The following is a 22,828-nucleotide window of genomic DNA, read 5'->3' as shown; positions in this document are numbered from 1 at the left end:
AGAGCAAGGTGGACTCCAGGGAGGGGGCGAGAAGAGACCCCACCCTGTATGACCGCCGCTGCGCCCGGGCCCTCGCCAACGATTTACACGACTCGGGGCGCCCTGCGGACTGGGCCCGGGGCCCCAGGGAGCCGAGAGGAGAGAGACTGTCCGCCGGGCGCCCCCGGCCCGCGCCCTCGCGCCGGCTCGCCGTCGCCCAGGCGCTGTCCGGACCGCCCGCCGCCGCCGCCGCAGGCCCGGCCCCGGCCGCTGTCACACCCGACCGCCTTCCTCTCCGCGCCGGGCTGCAGGCTCCCACGCGAGCCGGCTCCAAGGGCCCCGCACTCCCGGAGACAGCAACCAGGAAAGCGGCGGCGGCGGCGCCTCCCAGGGCCCCGGCCCCTCGGGCCTCGCCCCGGCGCTGCCGGCTCGCGCCTGTCAGGGCGCGCGGGGCCTCCCCCTACCGACAGCCAGCCCGACTGCCCGACGGACAGGAAGGCAGGCAGGAAGAACCGACCAACAGACACCCTCCGCCTCATCGGCCCCGGGTTACCGTCAGGAGCCCCGACTCCGCCATCCTCGTCGCTCGCCCTCCTTCCTCCTCTTCCTCCTCCTCCTAAGAAGCGACGCTGCCCAACCGCCGCCCCCCGCCCGCCCCTCCCCCACTCGCCCCGCCCCGCCCGCCCCGCCACTACTCTCGCTCCAGCCTCCCCGCCCCACCCCTCTGGCGTGGGCCCGTCACTCGCTAGGCAAGAAAAATGGGCGGAACCGGGGCAAGAGAAGCTGCCCAATCAGAGACGGGCAGTGCCGCCAGCTTCTCTCTCTCCGCCCTTGTCCTTTCCTCAGTTCCTCTACGCCGTCTCCCGCCCACTGGGCGCCGCTGGCTAGCCGGGCTACAGAGTAAGCCTCCGGCAGGGTAGAGTGACAACTCCCCGATCGGAAGTTACTGTTGAAGCTAAGGCGGCCATAACTGATAATGGCAAAAGGAGATTCCTGGCTTCCTGTTTCCAGGGTGACGTAGATTTTTTTCCTTCGCCAGTCTCACCGTTACCCGGGGCAACAGCTGAGCCGTCTGGGAAGGGATGCATCTGTAAGTAAGCCCAAAGAGGTACCGTGGGTGACCACACATCCCATGTTAGACAAGTTAATTCATACTCCGGATTACACGTCCAGTTTCCTGGCCCTTCTTTTACTGAGACGTCTGGTCACTTACGGAGATGGACAACAGTTTAGGGCTCCGAAATGCCCTCTCCTGCCCGGAAGTTGCATTTGGCACTTCCGAATTGGGTCATGGCGGAAGGGTGTTAATAGCCTGGCCGCCCGTGCCCCAGGGAATGCCTATTTTTGACCTTAGTTGCAAAGTGAGGTGAGTCCCTGGACCCCAACCAGTGGGCCGGACCCGGGCCGGACGGTCCCTGTGGGACAGAGCGCTGAAATGGCGAGCGGGGCTCAGGGCCGCTTCCGTTGGAAGGCGGTTTTCTTTCCGGGCTGGCCTGGCGGCGGCCCGCCCCCGTAAGGCTCCCTGTGGGGTGAGGCCGCTCTACAGGCCGCCCTAACCCAGCCAGAGGCAGCCCGGCCGGGAGGACCCCAGCGGGGAATGGGCGGGGACCTCGGGGCGGAGCTCCTAACTCCGGCAAAACGGAGCTCTTGACCACGCCTCCGCAAGTTCCTATTAAGTACTTTCACTCCTTGGCCTTTGGAGGGAGGAGAATTCGGGAACTTCAGAAAATCATTTTCCACCTTCACCTATAAAAGGAAAAGATGAGCCCCTACCACCAGGGCAAGACCTCAGTCTTTTTCCCCTGCCACCTGCCTTCCCATTCTGATTTTTCCCCCCTTTCCGCGTCTCTCCTTTGAGTATTTGTAAGCTTTGACTGCAGTTCTGGTGGTGGGATATACTATCCTAATCCTGCAGGTCTACACTTTCTTAAACAACGTGTTGAAGATGTTTGAAAATACTGTATTGCTTTTATATGGCCCTTTACAAAGTTATCATACATTATCTTGTAGTTTCTTCTGTATGCTTGAGTCAAGAACTCTTAAGTCATCTTGGTAATACCGGGTTGGATGCTTAAAGCTGCAGCAAAAAGACCAGAACTTTCAGGTAAAATTGAAAATTGTTAATATCCAGCCAGTCAACAATACAGATGCAAACCTACCTTCTCGACTTAATTTCTGCTTCCTTAGTACTTACACGCCAGCCAAAATGAACTACTCTTGTTTCTTTGCTGTTAATTACTGAAATCTGTTGTAGCAGTCACCTTTTGTGATTCTGTATCTGATTCTGTTACCCGTGGAGATGTGTTTCCAGATTCTTCCCAGCAGGAAGTAATTTCCTCTGAGTTTAGCATTTTTTGTACATCTTTTATGACAATCAGTATGTTATATATATAATAGCGCTTATGTTTTTAGCTTCACTACCATGTCTGCACCTAAATAGAATGGTTTGTATCAGATTCGTCTTCCCGTCATTTTCACCATGCACATGATATTATTTTGGTAAATACTTACTGAAAGTTTGAATATATCGGGTGTCTCTTGGATGCCCAAGACACTTCCAGCCAAGTTTTAGAGACCTTCAATTTATCAGAAATTCAGCTGAGCGCCTGCTACTCAATCTTTGTTTTACGTTTCCCCTGTGAAGTCTTTCTGACATGATTTTTTTCCCCAATGTTTTATTATGAAAGTGTTCATATATTTAAAAGCTGAAAGAATTAAATAATTTAATGAATATTCATGTACCCATCATCTATATGCAGCAGTTAACATTTTGCCATTTTTTTTCATTCCTCCCCACTTTTTCATTGTCATAAAAAGTTGCAGACACTTATTGTTAGGCAAGACACCCTTAAGATTTCCAGCATGAATTTCCTAAGAATTTTGAAGTTCTCCAGCAAAACACAATATCATTATTTCAGCTGTTTTGTAACTTTTAAAATCTAGGCCAAGTGCTAATTTTCCTAATTTACCCAGGAATATCTTTTATACCTTCTCCTTCCCAAACCTGCAAAAAAAAAAAAAAAAAAAAAAAAAAAAATCAGGATCCAGTCAAAATTTTTCTTTAGCTTTAATGTAGTAGAGTTCCCCCATCTTTTTTTCCCCTTGTGACATTGGCATTTTGAAGAGTTCAAGCCAGGAGTCTTTTTGGAAATGGGCCCCCCCTTTTTTCTTCTTGTAAACCAGAAGTTAGTCTAGAGGCTTAAGCTGAACATTTTTTTTGCAAGGATATGTCACAGTATTCACACTTTTCTAGCCATGACTAAGCCTTCTCAAACGCAGCTATACGCACCTTTGCCGTGAGTTGCTGGTTAAATCCATCTCACTTCTTAGCATGCTTACCCCTCTCCAGTGTCCTACAAAGAAGAGGGTAGCATTTAATCCTGTGTGTATAGAGTATGTGTTAGTGCCTTGGGTTGGCAACGTTGACTACCTTTAATGAAGTGTTGCTGCTACTTTGCCTATTCTTGGAGCTGATGCAATGAATTTCTGCAGTAAAGTGTACTGATGTCAGCATAGTTTATGAGTTTCAACTCCTGGCACCCTGCAGACATTGTTGAAAGATGTGTGGGCCCTGCAATTCAAATACAGATGAATCTTGATGTTATCAAAGCAAATACCAAGGCAACTGTTGGCCATCTGGTCACATTCCAATTTAGGCAATGTTATTTTTCTCACTGAAATTCTCATGCAAGTCTTAATTGGTCCTGGTGTTTTTATGATAGCTTTTTGGTAGCATTAAGCAGAGCCTATTAAAAATTGCAATATCAAGATTATACTTAACACTTAGTACATTAGATACGTTCTCTGCCCAATGGATAGAGAAGTGTTTGTGGAATTTACTTCATAATCACAAAGGGAAAACTCAAGACTGCCAACGTCGTATACTCCTCCTAGCCTAGACTTATATTTGATCATGAAAGATAAGTGAAAGGAAAAAACTGCACATAAGGGAGCAGAAGAAAATGCTCTGGGAGGACAGAATTTCTTAGATTGGTATAGAATGTTTTTAGCCATCATATTGAAAATTACGTAGTGCATTCCATTAGTTGCTTCCTTTGTGTAGAAGGGAATTTGCTTGTGTGGAAATAATCCAGATTTAAGTAAGGCAAAATAATATACCAATTAAGATCACAGGTTTTAGCATCAGACCTGGGTTTCAGGAATAAGACTATTCAATAACTGGATGACCTTGGACAGCCTACTCACTCTATTAATAATCTATTAAACAGTGCCTTGCCAGGTGTGGCTCACACCTATAATCCCAGCACTTTGGGAGGCCGAGGCAGGTGTATCACTTGAAGTCTGGAGTTTGAGATCAGCCTGGCCAACATGGCAAAACCCTATCTCTACCAAAAATGCAGAAATTGGCCGGGTTTGGTCATGCACACCTGTAGTCCCAGCTACTCAAGAGGCTGAGGCACCAGAATCACTTGAGCCTGGGAGACAGAGGTTGCAGTGAGCTGAGATTGCAGCACTGCACTGCAGACTGGGCAACAGAGCGAGACCCTGTCTCAAAAAAGAAAAAAAAAAAATTAAAACGAGCCTTAAAACCGTTAAGGATTGTTTTACAGAATTAATTCAAATATATATAAAGTGCTTTACCTCGGTTTATAGCACATGGAGTGCAGTCAGTTTATGGTAGTTAATAACTTCTAAAGCAATCCAATTAGGGGACGTATTGAATTCAGGCACATATTGACATTGATTATTTAGTGAGTGAAGGAATGAATCTACGACAGTAGTTCTCTTAAGTTTAATGTGGGGGACTTAATTAAAAGTTAGGATCCGGCTGTTGTGGCTCATGCCTGTAATCCTAACAATTTGGGAGGCTCGGGTGGGCAGATCACTTGAGCCTAGGAGTTTGAGACCAGCCTGGGCAATACGGCAAAACCCTGTCTCAAAAAATAAAAATATTAGCTGGGTGGGGTAGCATGTTCCTGTAGTCGCAGCTACCTGGGAGGCTGAGGTTGGAAGATCACTTGAGCCCAGAAGGTCAAGGCTGTGGTGAGCCATGATCGCACGACTGCACTCTAGCCTGAGCAACAGAGCGAGACCCTGTCTTAAAAAAACAAAAAAAGAAAAAGTATTCTGATTCAGCAATTCTGATTTCTGAAGAACTCCAGAAAAATCTGTATTTTTAATAATTGTACAGGGAGTTTTGATGCGATGATTTGGGGACTGGGCTTTAAGAAGCACTCTGTAAAGTATCAAACAACTTTTCTCTTTCCTTGCACACTGTTGAAATAGCTAACTAAATATCTCAGGTGCTGAGCAAATACTTTTTTTAAAAGGTTAATAGCTAACATTTTTAGGACCACTGTCTACTACTGAATTTTGAAATAGGAAGGGTTATTAGAAAAAGACATTTTGCATGAGTAGGATGTATCATTACTAACTTAATAGTAGTGTCTGCTACTGGATTTTCCCAGAGCCAATGGCATCATCCAAGTTCACCCAAGAAGAATTCCCATTCTTAGGCCTAGGTACATTTCAGAAGCTAGACACCACACATTTTATTCACATGAGCTTGAATTAATTAGCTAAATTGAACACGTTGCAACATTTTTCTACCAGCAGATGCCAGATAGCAAAGCAGAATAGAATCTGCTGTAGTCTCCGATATATGACATATGATGTCATATGTTGCTTGGCATCTCCAGATAAACATTATCAATCCAAATTAAGCATTCTGCTAGCATGTGGGCAGTTGAGTAAGAGTGAGTATTACTACTTTATGTTTGCTGAAAAATGCATTCTTTCTGGGCTCCCCTTTTCACCTTTTTCTCATATTTACATTCAGAAATCTAGTATGTTTTTGAAAATTCATCTGTCAGTTAACCACAAGTCTTGGATAAGACAAAAGATAAAAATTTTGTTATTCTACCATTCTCACCACCCCCTCTCAGAACCCCCACACTAGGCAGGTTGAATTTACTTTAAGGGACCCAACTTAATAAATATTCATAGAAGAAAAATACTCTTTACATAAAGTATCCTTTACAGTCCATGGCCATGATTGCTCCTGACTACTCCTTCAGTTCCCAGAGATTGTATTTTTGCATCTCAGTGCCCATTAATGATAAAATTAGACAGCTTGGCATATGTTTTACTGTAGTTGCAAAGTCAGATGCCTACAATGGATGGGCAAGTAAGGTAAGAGGAAACAATAGGCGGTAGGAAGGACTGGAGAATTCCAGAGCATGTGCTTACCTAAGTGAAGCATCACTTCCCAGCCCTAGCCAAATTTTGCCATGTTGAAATGTGGGCTTGACGTTGCCAGATTTGTCAAGTGGAGCTAAAATTTGGATTTTTTGTGAAATTTCCTGATTTTTAAACATTGGCTCAAATACTTTTTAAAAACCTATAAACCAACAAAATATTTAAGTGGATAGCATCAAGGGTTACCAGTTTATGACATGTATGTTTCTTAACATGAAAACATAAGTGGTGCTTTTGTTGAGAATCTCAAAATGCTTCAGAAATGTTTTCTTTTTGCCATATGTCAACTGCATTTACTTCTCTAGGTTAGGCAACAAGTCACCTGTCATCTCCATCAAAAATTCAAGGTAGATTAAAATTTAGACAACAAGCTTCTGTTCCCCTGATTACAATTTTAAAGGTTTTAACCTTTGCTGCCCTTTTAAAAGTTTGTTCACATTTTCTCAGCTTTGAGTTGTATTATGAAATAGGTTTGCTTTATTATAATACTTTTTAAAACATTTAAGAACACAATTTGGCAGCACATGCTGCTTCAAAAGTAAGTAAGTGAAACAGGTTTTTAAAGAAAAGCACCTTTAAATAGATCATGCTGTCTTATAGGTACCATGATATTTATGAAGATTCAAAGATTTTTAGAGACAGAAGATACCTTATGGTAATCTAGAACAAGTCCTTTATTATAGCAATATGAAAATTAGTCCTGGAATAATAAATGTCATACTGTATTTCTAAGGACTTTTACATCCACTTATCACTTGAACCTTACAACCCAGGACAGATAATAAACATGTTTTGTATGAGAAAACCAAACCTCTGGTTGGCTAAGAAATGTATTCAAGGTCACACAGCTAGTTAGCGGCATGGCCAGAGTACAACCATGTACCCCATTTAAAGTATAAATGTGAAATAGAGTACAACTAGTTAGCACCAGAGAGCAACCCTGTACTTCATTTAAAACATAAAGGTGAAATAGATTGATTAGAAAGAAATGACAGACTCTAGTATAAGCTTCTGTTTTATTTAGGTCACACATTGGATTTTACTGTCATAGTTTATTTAAAACACACGGAATCCTAGGATATGCTCGAGGATTCTATTTCTAACTTTAAAACTGGGGTCTGTACAATTAGCATAAGCTGATAAGTTTAGATGCATTAATAGAGGGAAAAAGGAATTACATTGAAGATGTAGTGACAGGTTAGGAGTAGTAGGCACATATTATGGAGGATAAACACATAGACCCATGGAACGGCTCCTTGGGGCTCCCAGCAAAGATCAAATACTAGATTAAGGAGACTTAGTGTGGGGAGGACAGTTTTAAAAACATCCGAATCCCATCCTGAACATTTTTAGAAACCAAGACTTGACTTTGGCATCCACAATATGTTTTCATTTTGATGTTTCTGATCCATATGTATACGTTATGAGTAATCAGGAATGCAGTTTGAATTTTAGTAATTTAGTCTCCTTCTCTGTCTGTCCCCTGTGTGACCACAGCTTACATTTTCCAGATGGCTAGATGAAAATAGGTGCAGTCTAAAGCTAATTGCCCTCTTCAGCTGTTTAACCCAAGATCAGTATCTTCTCATGAGTTGTGATATAAGCTGTCATATAATTTGTGATATGATGAAAATAATTTAAAAATGCAAAATTTGTAAGCTTTTAAAGTGTTGTATATTTCTAATTAAGCTTAGGATTTGAAAGTTTCAGTGACATAGTGTTTAAATAATATTTAATGCTATAAACAAAATCTAGAGTCAAAAAGCAGTTTTTCTTCCTAAGAGATTTATTTCAGAATGGCATCAAACATGACAACTGGAATGCTAAATCCTCAAATTAAGAAGACCAAAAAAAAAAAAAAGAAAAGAAAAGCTACATGTTGGTTAGAGCCATATATTGGTCCGACTGTGACACAGTTCCCAAACTATAGAGGAAGAAATGTGCTTTAGTCAATATGCTGCGCTTATTTTTTCATCTACCTCATTCCTGAGATTTACTGTTTGCCTCATATTTTATTTTCACCCTCCTTTGTAAGGGTTATTAGTGTCTTCAAAATTTCCCATTTCAGTAGAAACTGAAGATCGTATGTTACTTCAGCCTTTGTTGGCTTCTGCACACCATAGTCTACGATTATCTCTCCACCGTCTTCTTAAATGTTGATATTCCTTCAGTGAAGCACCGTACTAAACCTGCTTGGGATCTCCCTATCCTACAGATGTAGCATAGAGAAAACTGAAAAGAGATCTTGCCTTTGAGTAAGGCAGACCCGAGTTCAAATCCTGTTTCTTATCGACTATATGATGTTGGACAAGATAACTCTTCTTAAACCTTGTTTTAGTCTGTTAAATTTCATCATATATATATGTGTACCCAATATATAATTTTACCCATGTGCCCGTTCACCTCCCGCTGCAATTGGGAGATGCAATGGGAGGTGGATGGGCACATGGGTAATTCAATTCCAAAATCACCAGTTATGGTGATAAAAGTTTTTTCAAAATTACTGCAGAAAATTCCTTAAAATATCTACTTAGTTGAAATACATGCATGACTTCGTACTAAACACTGTGTTGCTATTGTTATTCTTAAGCAAACTAAAATTTAAGAGCCACTAGGCTAACTAAAGGAAAGAAGCTAAGGTAAATGTCCTGACATTTAAACAATTCTGCCTTTAATATAACTCTTAAGAGTATGGGTATTGAGAGAAGAGGTGGAGAATTCTAAAATATTTTTGCTTGCCCATAGGTTTTTCATCATGCATTTTTAGTAATAAGCCTCTATAACTAATACATGTTAATAAGCTTATTTTTTCTGAAAATCTAATTTTATGCCAACATTATAATGGTACACTATGGTAAGAATTGCTGACATTCATTGAGCTCTCATGCAGGGTTTGGTCTAATGGCTTTATATGAATTATATCTTTAATGCACCAGCCATCTCAAGTTGATGCCGTTGTAAGCTTTATCTTGCAGTTGAAACGAAGGCTCAGAAAATCAAGTAATTTAAGTGACTAATCTGACTTCAGCTGCTTCTTTCAACCACCACACTAGACCCTTGTCTCTTTTTACCATCACCCCACCACTCACCATTTTGCCATATCTTTCTTGAGTGATTATATCCACCTCTGTAGCTTGTACTCCTGTACAGTTGACTCTGGGCCTTCAGTCCTTTTTACCTTCCTCTTGGACTTCCACACTCTGTGAATCTAAACCGAACTCATGGTCTTTACTATTCCTTCTCAACCTTCTTATCTGTGTTTCCGGTATGAATTAATATGGGTATATCCACAATCATGTTAGCTCACTTCAGTCGTCTGTGATCATTTCCTTATCACCCACTGGCAGTGGGGGGTGGGAAGGTGGAGGATGTTTGAATCTCAACTTCTTGTACCCTTAATTACCTCATATCTTCTCCTCTTAGTGTCTATCACTGCTTTAATTCATACTTTCATCATCTTACCTAAACAATTATAGCTTCCTTACTAATCTCCTTTCCTCTAGTGTCTCTTCTCATTTTTCCTTTGTCTAGAATATGTGTTTCCAAAACATGAATCATGTCATGTAACTGCTTAGAACCATCCAGTTAGCTCCCTCCTGACTATAGGATATGAAGTCCAAATTCAGCGTTGCAGACTGAGTGTGAACTGGCCTCCAGCTGGTCAGTCCCACCACAATACCTGGTGCACACTGTATGCACACTGTACACACACTGCACTCTAGCCATGTCCTCCGACAGAACACTTTTTTTAATGCTTCTTCATTTGAACGTATTTTTCGCTTTGTCTAGAACATCTGCCCCTTGCTATACATCTCCTTCTCTGCCTAGTAAACCCCCATTCAGCTTTCTGGGACTAGCTCCAATGTCATGTTTAATAATTCTTCTTCAGAGACCACCCGTTGTCCCCTATCCTTAGCCAGGTTTTTCATGGTTTTCATTTCTTAAGGCACAGTAGGCATGCTTTTATTAAAGTACATTGTATTCAATTATAATTATTTATTTATGTGTGTCTCATTCCCTACCTCACCTCCACCAAAGAAAGGAACTGGTTTTTACCTACTCTGTCTCTCTCACTTAGCTACGGCTGGTACATTATAGACATTTAGTATGTTTGTTGAAAGAAAAAATCTGTTCGTATAGGTACTTTATCATTCCAAATTATTTTTATGTTACATTTGTTAGTTTTCTACTCTGAAAGAGTAATGCTTTTGTTGTCACCTAAAACAACATCATTCTCATGTTTATCACTCTAGTCTTTACTGTCCAGTGCTTATTTCCAAATAGAATACAAGGTACAGCATTAATTTGGCCTATCAACTCACAATTTCTGTCCACTGTAAAGATTTATACTTTCTTGAACAAAGAACTAGGAGCTAGGCTGTTTTCCCAAATATGTAATAGGTGTGCAGGGAAGATCTTAGCGAAGGATTCTGTCTTTTTCTAAGACTTTCACTTGTAGGTCTCCTGCAAGTCCACAACATTTAAGTTCAAAAGATGACATAAGAGCCAACCTTTTCTGGCCGGGCACGGTGGCTCATGCCTGTAATCCCAGCACTTTGGGAGGCTAAGGCGGGTGGATCACGAGGTCAGGAGATCAAGACCATCCTGGCCAACATGATGAAACCCCATCTCTACTAAAAATACAAAAAATTAGCTGGGTGTGGTGGCACATGCCTGTAATCCCAACTCAGGAGGCTGAGGCTGGGGAATCGCTTGAACCCAGGAGGTGGGGGTTGCAGTGAGCCGAGATCGCGCCACTGCACTCCAGCCTGGTGCCAGAGCAAGACTCCGTCTCAAAAAAAAATAAAGGCCAACCTTTTCATAACAAAATTATATAAATCTTAGTCTTTACAGTTTGAAGTTGTTTCTGTGAAGATGCTTGCCTGATTAATGGAAAATCTGTTGAGGATATCATTGTTTTGCTGGCCTGAGTTAATCACCACCCCATCACAGCTTTTACTTAAATCTTGTCTTTCCCTAGCTTTATGATTTCACAGTGTAGCTAGGTGCTCAGTTGAAGCACCCATTTTTCACCTGCACCTAAACTATTTGAAATAGCCCTGTAATTGTCCTCCTGAATACATTTTAGATCTGTTCGGGTCATTCTCATTCTTAAAATATTTCAGTGGTTCTCCTTATTTCCTTTAAAATCAATTTAATTGCAGTATGGTTAGGGTTTGTTTCCAGACAGATTGCTCGTAACTCTTTTTTTTTTTTTTTAAGCATTCCTTGCCTCCCCCATAATGCACCATGTGCTTTGTGTTGCCTATCTTCATGCCTCTGCACAAACTGTTGTTACCTGCACCTAAAGTTCCTCCCCCATCATCTGTACCTGACACAATTGCTCCCTATTCTGTGTTCCCATGGCATTTTTACAAATACTTCTAAGTATAGAACTTATATTGCATTATGCTTCTTCGCTTATGTGCCTGTTTCTTCTCCCTCCACCCCCATCCTTCAGGATCCTCAAGCCTAGAGACTATGCCTTAGTAAGTTTGATGCTGAATTAAAATTTCAATATAAGATGACTTGCTATTTGAATACTTCAGTTTAGTTCTTAACCCTTTCTTAGTAATGGATGTTCATGTAATAGAAAGTAGAAATAAGGCCCATAAATAATCATTAGTTAACATTTTGGCACAAAATATTGTACTTGTGTCACTAGAAACCCCCACATCAGGATATCCTTGTGATAGGAGAAAAAGATGTCATTTTTGCCAAGTCTACAAGTCTTTTGCAAGATTTTATCTTTTCATATTTAAATAATTCCTTTATAAAAATACAGCTTTGTCCAGGATGGTCTAAACTTTTCACTTAACAGAGAAAAAAGTCATTCTTCACTTAATTTTAATAAGTGTTACATTCAGAAGAAATACAGCTTTTACTAATTTCAAAATTAGTTATTTGTAAATACTGGTATTTTCCTTAAATGTGCTTAAGATATAGCATCTTACTACATATGCCATATTGAAAGTGACATTGCCCTAGGAATACAAAGTGTGTTCTAGGCAATACTGGTCCCATAATTGCACTTTTAAAGAATTCCAGAATCAAATAACTTTAGGAAACAATATATACTCAACTCCCTGTTTGAAATGTATCACATACTTTAGCATATTAAAGTTTCTAAACAGTCCTGCTATTAAAAAGAAAATTTAACTTTTTTCCTTCCCAGGGCTTCTCAAATTTAATAACTATGGAATCTTATCAGAAAGTCCATTAACATCTTAAAGAACAACGTGGTTATTGTATCAATCACCATCCTTTATACCAGGATTTGCATATCCTTCAAGATGCCTGAAGACAATCGGAGGGGTGTACAAGCAAGCGAGGTTAAGAACAATCAATTTTCAGATCCTAAACTTTTATATGTAGTGTCTGCTGATAATGCATTCCCTGAGAAAATGGACCTGTGGATAAACCATCATGCTTCATCTCATTTCCTATCTCCTCTTTCACCATTTTTCTTTCTTTTCTTTCTTTTTTTTTTTTTCTTGAGACAAGCTCTTACTCTGTCACCTAAGCTAGAATGCAGTGGCGTGATCATATCTCACTGCAACCTAAAACTCAGGCTCAAGCAGTACCCTCACCTCAGCCTCCCGAGTAGCTGAGACTAACAGGCACACTCCATCATGCCCGAATAATTTTTGTTAATTTTTTGTAGAGATGAGGTCTTGCTTTGTTGTCTAGGCTGGTCTTGAACGGGGCTCAAGCGATCCTCCCACTTTGGCCTTCCAAAGTGCTGGGATTCCAGATGCGAGCCACCGCACCAGTCCCACAATTATTTTTCTAAGGATGTATGAAGGAAAGGCATCTCTCTAGCCTGGTAGAATCCTACTATGACAAAAATGCTCCAGGAAATAAACATCTCTTAGGAGCTACACACAGAGACAAGGAAACACTGGTAACTCAAGTAAGAAAGACTAAGGGCTTCGCTAATTATTAAGTAAGTAGTGCTTTTGCAAGTCAAGAGACTGTTCTCAGCTTTCAACAATACTGAAGGAATACCTAATTGAGTAGTCTGCTGGTCATTTAAAATTATTTCTTGATGATAGGTCACTACGTGATTGTTAGCATATAACGTAAGTTCAAAGATTGAAAAAAATTTTCCCATTTTCATCTCAGTGTTTACATCTACAAAAATGAAGAATAGGGCTGGGCACAGTGGCTCACGCCTGTAATCCCAGCACTTTGGGAGGCCAACGGGGGTGGATCACTTGAGGTCAGAAGTTCGAGACCAGCCTGGCCAACATGGTGAAACCCCGTCTCTACTGAAAATACAAAAATTAGCCGGGCATGGTGGCATGCGCCTGTAATCCCCAGCTACTCGAGAGTCTGAGGCAGGAGAATTGCTTGAATCCAGGTGGCGGAGGTTGCAGTGAGCCGAGATCGTGCCACTGCACCCCAGCCTGGGCAACAGAGCAAGACTCCATCTCAAAAAAAAGGAAGAAGAATAGAATTGTAGCAATAAGTAAATTTCAGCCATGTATATACGTGAACTAATTGAGAAAATAAAGCTGTCTTCTTATTAACAGATATATGGCCAATAACTCTTATGTTCAACAATTGCTTTATCAATGTGTAATTCATTTTGACCAATTTTGTGCCAGTTGTAATAACTGAATCCAAAATATTTTAAAGTTTAAATTTATAAACATTTTTGTAGCAAAGAAGTATGATAGGATGATCATTAAAATACCAGGCATGAGGCCAGGCACGGTGGCTCACCTCTGTAATCCCAGCACTTTGGGAGGCCGAGGTGGGCGGATCACGAGGTCAGGAGATCAAGAGGTCAGGAGATCAAGACCATCCTGGCTAACACGGTGAAACCCCATCTCTACTAGAAATACACAAAACAAATTAGCCGGGCTTGGTGGCGGGCGCCTGTAGTCCCAGCTACTCGGGAGGCTGAGGCAGGAGAATGGCATGAACCCGGGAGGCGGAGCTTGCAGTGAGCCGAGATCGCGCCACTGCTCTCCAGCCTGGGCGACAGAGCAAGACTCCGTCTCAAAAAAAAAAAAGGCATGAAAATACGTTACACTAGAATAAAGTGGGTTGGAAATAGAGGTCCAGGAAGAAAAAAAGATGATATAAAACTTCTAACTTAAAAATGATCTTCTTTTTATTAATGGATGATGGTAGCTATCAAATTGCTGTCATATTTAGATTATATTGGATATGTTTTTAAAAGACTGAGGTAACAGTTATTTTTAAATATGCTGGAAATTATATCCTTTATAATTTAAATTTATGATAAGAAAGTTAAACATCAATGTATGAAGTGATGCCTAGTTTTCCAAAATCTCTTTGGGAGTATGCAAGTAGAAAATTTGAGGACCACTAATAATACATTCTCCAAGTTCAGAAGGACACTTCAGTGATCTAGCCTGGTCTCACACCCATTATTTAGTTTGGTTATCCAACTAAATCGCACCAGGGATTTTTTTTTTGGGGGGGGGTGGGGGGAGGACGGAGTCTCGCTCTGTCGCCCAGGCTGGAGTGCAGTGGCACGATCTCGGCTCACTGCAAGCTCCGCCTCCCAGGTTCACGCCATTCTCCTGCCTCAGCCTCCGGAGTAGCTGGGACTACAGGCGCCCACCACTACGCCCGGCTAATTTTTTGTATTTTTAATACAGACGGGGTTTCACCATGAAGATGATCTCGATCTCCTGACCTTGTGATCCGTCCGCCTGGCCTCCCAAAGTGCTGGGATTACAGGTGTGAGCCACCGCGCCCAGCCCCCACACCAGGGATTTTTAACTTGCCAAATGTATGTGATTGATTTGAAGGCAATAATCCATCCTAGACCTGCGTTTTAACTCTCACTCCTAAAACAGAGTAAAATATTTCATGACAAAGATTTGGTTTTCCTTCAAGTTTTTCAGCATTAATTTTAGACATCCAGCTCAAATAGCTACAACAGGTTTGCGTACCTTGTCATGATTTTGGAATGCACTGTTCATCAAAACTATTATCTCTGGGAGAAATTACAAACTTTAGAATCTGTGTAAGAAAAGGAAACAGCAGATTATTTTCCATTTACCTAAACCAAGGCCTTCAAAAAATGATGAATTGACACTGTATTCTGTGAGCATTATAAGTTTGGTTCTATTAATGTAAGAATAATTTCATTTTCTGTAATTTAATGTTTTCTCTTAAGGTATGCCTTGACAATCTGCATCATTTTTTAATTTGGCATAGTATTCCGTTCTATGGATGTTCCATGATTTATTTAACCTTCGATCTGCTGGTGAACATTTAGTTAGCTTCATCTATTGCTGAACATTTTGCTATTCAACACAATGCTTTAATGAACACTCTTTTATTTTTACACATTTGTGTTCTTTAGAACCAATTACTATGAGTCAAAATTGTGCATATTTAGTTTTAGTAGATACAGTACTGCAAAATATCCCTCTAAAAAAGCTTAACAACAGTGCTAATTTCCCTATACCGTCCCTACCTGTGGATACTATCAGACTTTTAACTTTTTTGCAGTTTAAAAAGACATTACACATGCACTCATACACACAAAAGCAGTCTTTGCTTAAATGTCACCTTCTTAATGAGGTCATCATGATTTTCTTCTTAAAACTGAAATACCACCCCCCTCAGCATTCCTTAATCCCCTTTACGTTATTTTCTATAGTTCTTACCACCTTCTGGCATGCTGTTGTTTCTCTCCTTATTCTAGACTGTAGGCTCCAAAAAGGCAAAAGTTTGGGTTTTTGTCCTGTTAATTATGAACAATGCTTGGCATATGATAAAAAAAAAAACTCACATATTTATTGAATTAAATGGCCATGGCAGTTGTAGAATACACATGAATTTCAGCCATAGCTGTTATGTTTCTCCCTTGGCCCATCTGTCCCTGGTTTAAATACATCTCACCTGACAAGAAAGTTCTCTTAAAAGTAGCCACAACTGCTTACAGTACATTACTCTAAGCAAATCACCCATGTCTGGCTATTAGCAGGCCGTGTGGGAGAAGGAAATACTGTCTGTATACCAACATGTGATCAGCAGTAGGCTGCATATACAACAGTGGTTCTATAAGATTATAATGAAGCTGAAAAATTCCTATTGCCTAATGATGTCATACCCCGTTGTAATGCTCATGATATTGTGGCAGAACATTTTACTTTGTCTATGTTAAGATACACAAATACCATTGTGTTACAGTTGTCTACTGTATTCAGTACAGTAACATGTACAAGTTTATAGCCTAGGCCCAGTACACTCTACCATATAGCCTAGGTTTATATTAGGCTATACCATCTAGGTTTGTGTAAGAGGCTATACCATCTAGGTTTGTGTTAGTACACTCTTAGGATGTTTGCACCATGACAGAACCACCTAATGATGCATTTCTCAGAACATATCCCATCATTAAGAAACACATGACTGTACTCCTTCCTACTCTGGACTCCCAGGGCAGCTGATTATCAAGAAAGTGTAGCCCAGCCAGTGCTGGCCATCCAACCACCACCTTGCTTATTTTAACCCTTCCCTTCCTGTTTCTTTCTTGCCAATGCCTAAGGGGGCCTAGAAACAAGAACCAACCCTATTAAAACAGACATTCTATCCAGGCAAGTGACTGGCACTGATCTCCCCCACACTAGGCGCAGCCCACTCCCTACCATCCCTTTGGCTCCACACCCTTTACAGTAACAATGGCAGCTTAGTCAAACAGAGAACTGAGGTTTGGTAGTGCACCAAGTTTCATTGTTTTTGTCAGGCCAGATTTTGGATGTGAAAGAGGTATCAGACTAAGAGAAAACAAAGGATAGCGACAATTCAGAGTAGCTGGAGTTGCTTACACTATATAACAGCTAAGAGTTGTTTATCTACCACTTTAGCATTTTGGTGATACATATAAAAATCCTTAGCTCCTGTGTATTTCCTTCACATTTATCAACATCTATAATGTCCTCCCTTTCACTGGCATATCATGTCAGGTTTGCTTCAAATAAAGAAATGTGATCATAATGAATATTTTCACTGTGATGTATTTAATGGAGAGACTAGGTGGTGGTTTTGATAGTTCAATTCAAGGCTAATCAGGGGGTCTGCAATGCTAGTAACCTTCATCCTAACCTGGAAAAAAAAAAAAAGGCAGTGATCACTAGGTACCACTGGCAGGCCTAAAAAGAAAAGAATATGGTAGGAGAAGCTGTGCAGTCTAAGGAAATTGTGTATTGTATTTATTTCACATTCCATTTAGTGATGAGTTGCTTTATTCCTGGTCCATTACTTATTTCATCATCTCTCCCTGTTAGAGCAGTATAGGGGTGAAGTTTGATGACAAAGTTCTGGAAAGCAGATAGAGGTTTTCAGGAACTTAGACGTTCCAGAATAAGAATCTGAGCAAGAGAGAGGAAGAGACTTGAATACAGAGTAGGAAGCTTTTATTAGGAATGTCAAAGTAGTGGAGCGGGAATAACAAAGACCAGAAGAAGCTTCACTTGATTATAATTAATTTGCAGTGGTTGGTAAAGGCAGGCACCAAGCCAGATTCACCACTTTGTAAATAATAAATCTGTGGGGGTGATGTTGTGAAAGATGCATGGTAAGGTTGCATCAGCAAGGTGAATCACTGAGTGGGTGGGACCGTCTAGAAAAGCATCTGTGTTTGGAAAGGGATCATTCTACAGCTTAGTCCAGAACACCTTGAACACACAGCATAGCAGAATCTTGGCTGTAATACTTGGAGCAAATGTCACTGGCAAAAATGGCATATATGCTGGGATGTTCATAACAAATACTCATAGTTAAATATTGTTGGTCCTTTCACATATAGAATCTCGGTATGAGAGGAAAATAGTAAACTGAAACTCTATTTCTGTTCTGCAAGAGCCAATTTCACCTATTGTATTACTTCGTTACCAATTGCAGCTGTGTAGTCAGTGATCCATAGGATTCTTTTTGTTAGACACAAAGTAGAAACCAGCTGTTGGCCGTTGAGACAAGTAGGAATCTTAGGAAATGTTAGCCTGCCAGTTCCTACTTTTCCTAACTACCTGCCTCACCACCCCCATCAAATGGTGGTCATGTTTTTTGTCACCTACCATTCAGGGGAGATGCTATCAACGAACCACGCTGGCTACACACAAATACCTTTTCCTCAGATGATATTAATCATCTTTGCCTTAAAAACTGAAGCTCTACCAAGTTTTCACTATGAGAGAAAAAACATTACAACACCTAGCCTTGTAGTTAACACCACAACTGACTAATGGAAGTTGACAAGATCTAAATGCTTATACAAACTATCCCAAGGTCACAGGAAATTAATGGCAATATTATACAAGGTTAGGGTAGTTCACTTTCTATAGGAATTTGGATTTTACTTCTTAAACTACAATGGAAATGTCTCAGGCAGTCTGCTTTGGGAATTTATTCTTGAATAATACTGATTTCTCATTGAAGGAAAAAACACTATATCCAACAACTCAGATATGGCGGAAGTGAAGTCAATGTTCCGGGAAGTTCTTCCAAAGCAAGGTATGTACATCACAAATATTGAGGTCATTGATTAAAGAAGTGATAGGCAGTGTCACATAGCAAGCTTAATAGCTAAACATCTGCAGCTATTGTGTTCCGTATTATCTCATTTACTGTCTTTTACTATATGCTTTTTCATGACATCCAGTAAAAGGATAACAAATGAAACATTGTTTCTTATACCTAAAATTGCCTATTAATTAGCTAATTCCTAAAATTGCTAATTACATTATGAATTTTTTTAAGAGACAGGTTGTCACTCTGCCACCCAGGCTTGGGTACAGTTGGCACAATCGTAGCTCACCGCAGCCTTGAACTACTGGGCTCCTGCCCTAGCCTACTGATTTGCTAGTACTACAGGCATGTGCTACCATGCCTGGCTAATTTGCTTTTATTTTTGTAGAGAAGGGATCTCAATGTGTTGCCTAGGCTGGTCTCAAACCCCTGGGCTCAAACAATCCAACCCCTTTGGCATCCCAAAGTGCTGGGATAACAGGTAAGAGCTACCATGCCCGACTCAATATGAAACTTCAATGAAAGAAATAATGGAATTTACTGTGTTAAATAAGGTCTGAAAGTGGAGAAAGAGAAACCTGAAGCAACAGTAAGAAAAGCCGACGGTTTAAACCTTCAGTCATTTGAATATTTACGTTAAATATCATACTTTGCTATATTTTTTTGCACTATGTATATATATATATATTCTGCCAAATCTTATTTTAAAATTAAACTTCTGGCACAAAAAGTTGTGTCTTATGGTAGCATAGATTCTTGGGTAGAACGCTCAAAACTTGTCTTCCTCAGAAGCACCCTACTAGTAAGAAATGTGCTTATAGAGTGACAATGATCTTTCTGGTTCCACAGCAAAACTCAATTTAGGTACAAGAGTTTTTCAGTGACAAGAGATTAATTTTTTAGACCTTCATTCTAGCTGCAAATCCAACTACCAAACAACTGGGTTATCTTTCTTGAATTAATTCTTATTTCTGTTAAACTTAGGGCCATTGTTTGTGGAAGATATAACGACAATGGTGCTGTGTAAACCCAAACTTTTACCCTTAAAATCTCTGACTCTGGAAAAACTAGAGAAAATGCATCAAGCAGCACAGAATACAATTCGCCAACAAGAAATGGCAGAAAAGGATCAACGGCAAATAACCCACTGAATGATAACTGAGCACTTTAGGGAACAACCTGCCTTATCTACTATTTAACAATAACTAGAAAATATGCTTCTGTGTGCTGAAAGTATGTGTTATCAATAAAATTGATAGTATTCATAGAAATACAGAAATATCCAAGATTGATGAAATTTGTATTGTGAATGTAAACACTCTGGTTTGTATTGAACATAAACAGTTAAACTATGAACCAAGTTTTATGGGGTTTAAGTCATGTTTTTAGAATTGCAGATTATTTGTTCACCATTCCTATTGCTATCTTTTATAGATAACATTCTTGGGATCTTTTATAGCATTCTTGGGCACAAGGGATTAAATACCACTTTTATATACAGAGGATCTTTACATGTTTATTAAATCTGAATTTGAAGATACATTCCAATCTTGCATAAAGTGTTTGTTGGGCTTTTACATTACGTAATTAAAAAACAAAATTTTTAAACCAATTTTATGTGCCATGTCACGTTTAATGCGATCTTGTGTGACCAGATCCCACCAGTAATGACAAAACTGTCTTAAACCTCATTTTTTTTTTTTTTTGAGACAAGAGTTTCACTCTTGTTGCCCAAACGAGAGCAATGGCACCATCTCGACTCACTGCAACCTCTGCCTCCCAGGTTCAAGCAATTCTCCTGCCTCAGCCTCCCAAGTAGCTGGGATTACACACATGCGCCACCATGCCTGGCTACTTTTGTATTTTTAGTAGAGACAGGGTTTCTTCATGTTGGTCAAGCTGGTCATGAACTCCCAACCTCAAGTGATCCGCCCACCTCGGCCTCCCAAAGTGCTGGGATTACAGGCATGAGCCACCATGCCTAGCCCTTAAATCTCATTTTTAAGAAACCCTCACCTATTCTGTAGTCAGCTAAGCTTTTAATTACATTAATTTTAAGCACTTGAGAATAAAATGACTGCATTTATCATCCAAGTGTCAAACAATTAAAAACCTAAAAATGGTAACTATATATAAGCCGAGGTAATATGGGCTTGATAAAGCCCATGAGGTAAATATGAACATTAAACTTGGTTTTAATTCTAACAGACTATATCTAAACCTGTAAGCAGTATACTCCTAACAGTACCCTCATAAATTCTGAATATAATTCTTGTTTGCTGCAGTCAATATTTGGCAGTTTAAATTAGCACAGACGTTGAGGCCTTGCTGAGTTATTAGGCTATGTAAAAGAGGTTAAAAATATGATCATTCTTTATTGTTAATTGGTAATATTTTCTCATACATTAGGTAAATGTCAAGCTTTGGGTCTCTGGAGTATAACTTTTTGTAACATTAGCCATTATTTGGTAACAGAATTTAAGGATGATGGAATGATGGAAGGTATTACATATTTCTAAAACTTAATTTAAGCTCTAGGTCAGATAACAATGGAGTAAAGTGATACCTGCATTTTTTCCCCCAGTGTAATCTTAATTTACTATTGTATTTTTCACTTAAAATTGTGTAGGGAAAAAAAGTTTTCAAGGGAACACTAAGATTAAATTGACTAGGTTCAAATATGCTTCCTTATGAGATTCAAAATTTACTGTGTGAAATTAAAGTTTAAGAGACCTAAAAAAATGTACTCCCAATAAAGAATCAACACTGCTTCACATGTTTTATTTTGGTGTACATTCTTCTAGAACCAGGTTCATTTTTCCAGTTTTGTAGAAAAATAGATGTTCCAGCCACCTTTTACTTAACTGTCTAGTCTTTTAAGACCAATCAGTATGTTCCCTGGAAAGATGAATAAGTCTCATGACTAATTTTTAAAAAATTCTTTAAGACAAAGAAATAACTTTCTTTTTTTACTCCCAAAGCACAGTATCTCAACAGCAGCAGCCAACATGGGGTTTTAGCAGCTTAACTTTACCCCCTAAATAAAGCTTTGTATAAACCAGTGATTTTACTACAAAAAACACTGTCCTTGAAAGAAAGGAGTGGCAGTCAGACATCAATGCAAAACTTGGAATGATTAGATAATAAACATGGCACTTACAAAAGGTAGCTTATTAGAATATTCCACTTAAGAAGAGGTTACTTTTCTGTCCCTCCTTGCCCCCTCGAAAAACAAAACAAAAAAAAAAAAACATTTCCTTTAAAAATTCCCCTTAAATGTAGGTTTATAAAATGTCAGAAATGCCTTGTACCCAAAACAAGTGCTTAAAAAAAAAAAAAAAAAAAACTTGTGCTAACAACTCTTACAATTCAGATATATATTTTTATAACATCTAAGACTGCAAGAGTTCTTATATTCAGTAGCTCTCTGGTTTAAGACGACCTCCATCTCCTTCACTTACAAAACGCTTTCTGCCCCTGTAATGAAAAAAAAAAGACATGAAAACAGATACAAATTCTGACTATAGTCAATATATAAAAAAATTAAAAACCTGGTATTTTTTCGTTACGTGTTAGCTTTTAAAGGGTTTTCCATTAAAAAAAAAAAAAAAAGCATGCCTCTAATTCCTTTGGAAAAGACTCCCTACTATATATCTTAGCATAAAACATCAATATCAAATCTGAGTTTTTGTTTTAGTAAGTTCACTATCCAAACAGAGTCACGTTAAAAAAAGTTGACTCAAACTAAAACATGTTATTTAGAAATTTAAAATTATTTCTAATTAATTTCTAATTATTATTTGTAAGCTTAACAGTAAGCCAAATAGGAAACACTAACATAATTCAGAATTATGCAAACTGGAGCTGTGGAACCTATCAAAATATCCATGTTTGGCAATTTAAAAAAAATGTTTTATCAACTGTAGAAAAGCCATAACTTGAATGTGGAAAAAAATCAGAATTACAGCCTATGCCCCATTTTGGGATCCGTGCTTTGTCAAACTCAAGAAGCCCTGCTCTATAATGTAACCACACTCTTAGCTACATGTAGTGGCAATAGCCCAGAAGGAACAGCTGGCCAGTGGCCTAAAGCAGTAAGTGGGAAATAGAA

General features: G+C 39.7%; 3 protein-coding genes and 1 long non-coding RNA gene across 22 annotated transcripts in view; 1 reads left to right on the top strand and 3 right to left on the bottom strand.

Annotated features, from left to right (window-relative positions):
• SHOC2 (SHOC2 leucine rich repeat scaffold protein) overlaps positions 1-657 on the bottom strand; it is a 93,992-nt gene extending 93,335 nt beyond the window's left edge. The window contains exon 1 of one of the 5 annotated variants that reach the window (XM_521602.8): positions 533-657. The gene's annotated coding sequence lies outside the window, so the exon portion shown is untranslated. The remainder of the gene's footprint in view (positions 1-532) is intronic. The other 4 variants (XM_016919317.4, XM_063782102.1, XM_054659890.2 and 1 more) reach the window with 4 other exon arrangements.
• BBIP1 (BBSome interacting protein 1) lies at positions 420-21,491 on the top strand. 6 transcript variants are annotated; one of them, XM_063780356.1, is made up of 5 exons: positions 420-728; positions 826-1,069; positions 1,990-2,083; positions 18,628-18,702; positions 19,702-21,491. In XM_063780356.1, the coding sequence occupies exons 3-5, from the start codon at positions 2,047-2,049 to the stop codon at positions 19,866-19,868; spliced, it is 279 nt and encodes a 92-aa protein (XP_063636426.1). In that variant the 5' UTR covers positions 420-728; positions 826-1,069; positions 1,990-2,046; the 3' UTR covers positions 19,869-21,491.
• On the bottom strand, positions 2,677-3,550 carry LOC134807209 (uncharacterized). 2 transcript variants are annotated; one of them, XR_010147018.1, is made up of 3 exons: positions 3,410-3,550; positions 3,269-3,332; positions 2,677-2,983 (listed from the first exon to the last, which is right to left on the bottom strand). It is a non-coding gene; the product is annotated as an uncharacterized LOC134807209 (long non-coding RNA). The 2 variants fall into 2 exon arrangements; XR_010147017.1 differs by lacking the exon at positions 3,410-3,550 and having other exon boundaries at positions 3,269-3,385.
• The window catches only part of PDCD4 (programmed cell death 4), a 54,433-nt gene continuing 53,075 nt past the window's right edge, over positions 21,471-22,828 (bottom strand). For all 9 annotated transcript variants that reach the window (XM_063782094.1, XM_063782093.1, XM_063782098.1 and 6 more), the window contains one exon: positions 21,471-22,194. In XM_063782094.1, the coding sequence (XP_063638164.1) occupies positions 22,134-22,194 (61 nt within the window). In that variant the 3' untranslated portion in view covers positions 21,471-22,133. The remainder of the gene's footprint in view (positions 22,195-22,828) is intronic.

The sequence above is a fragment of the Pan troglodytes genome, chromosome 8, assembly GCF_028858775.2.
Source record: "Pan troglodytes isolate AG18354 chromosome 8, NHGRI_mPanTro3-v2.0_pri, whole genome shotgun sequence".
NCBI lineage: Eukaryota > Metazoa > Chordata > Mammalia > Primates > Hominidae > Pan > Pan troglodytes.
This window is presented reverse-complemented; position numbering and strand designations above follow the sequence as displayed.

Excerpts from the sequence above, each read along its gene's own strand:
- BBIP1 (XM_063780356.1), top strand. The coding sequence starts at position 2,047 with ATGCTTAAAGCTGCAGCAAAAAGACCAGAACTTTCAG. Across the intron at positions 2,084-18,627 it reads AAAAAGACCAGAACTTTCAG|GAAAAAACACTATATCCAAC; the intron begins GTAAAATTGAAA and ends TTCTCATTGAAG. Across the intron at positions 18,703-19,701 it reads GGAAGTTCTTCCAAAGCAAG|GGCCATTGTTTGTGGAAGAT; the intron begins GTATGTACATCA and ends TGTTAAACTTAG.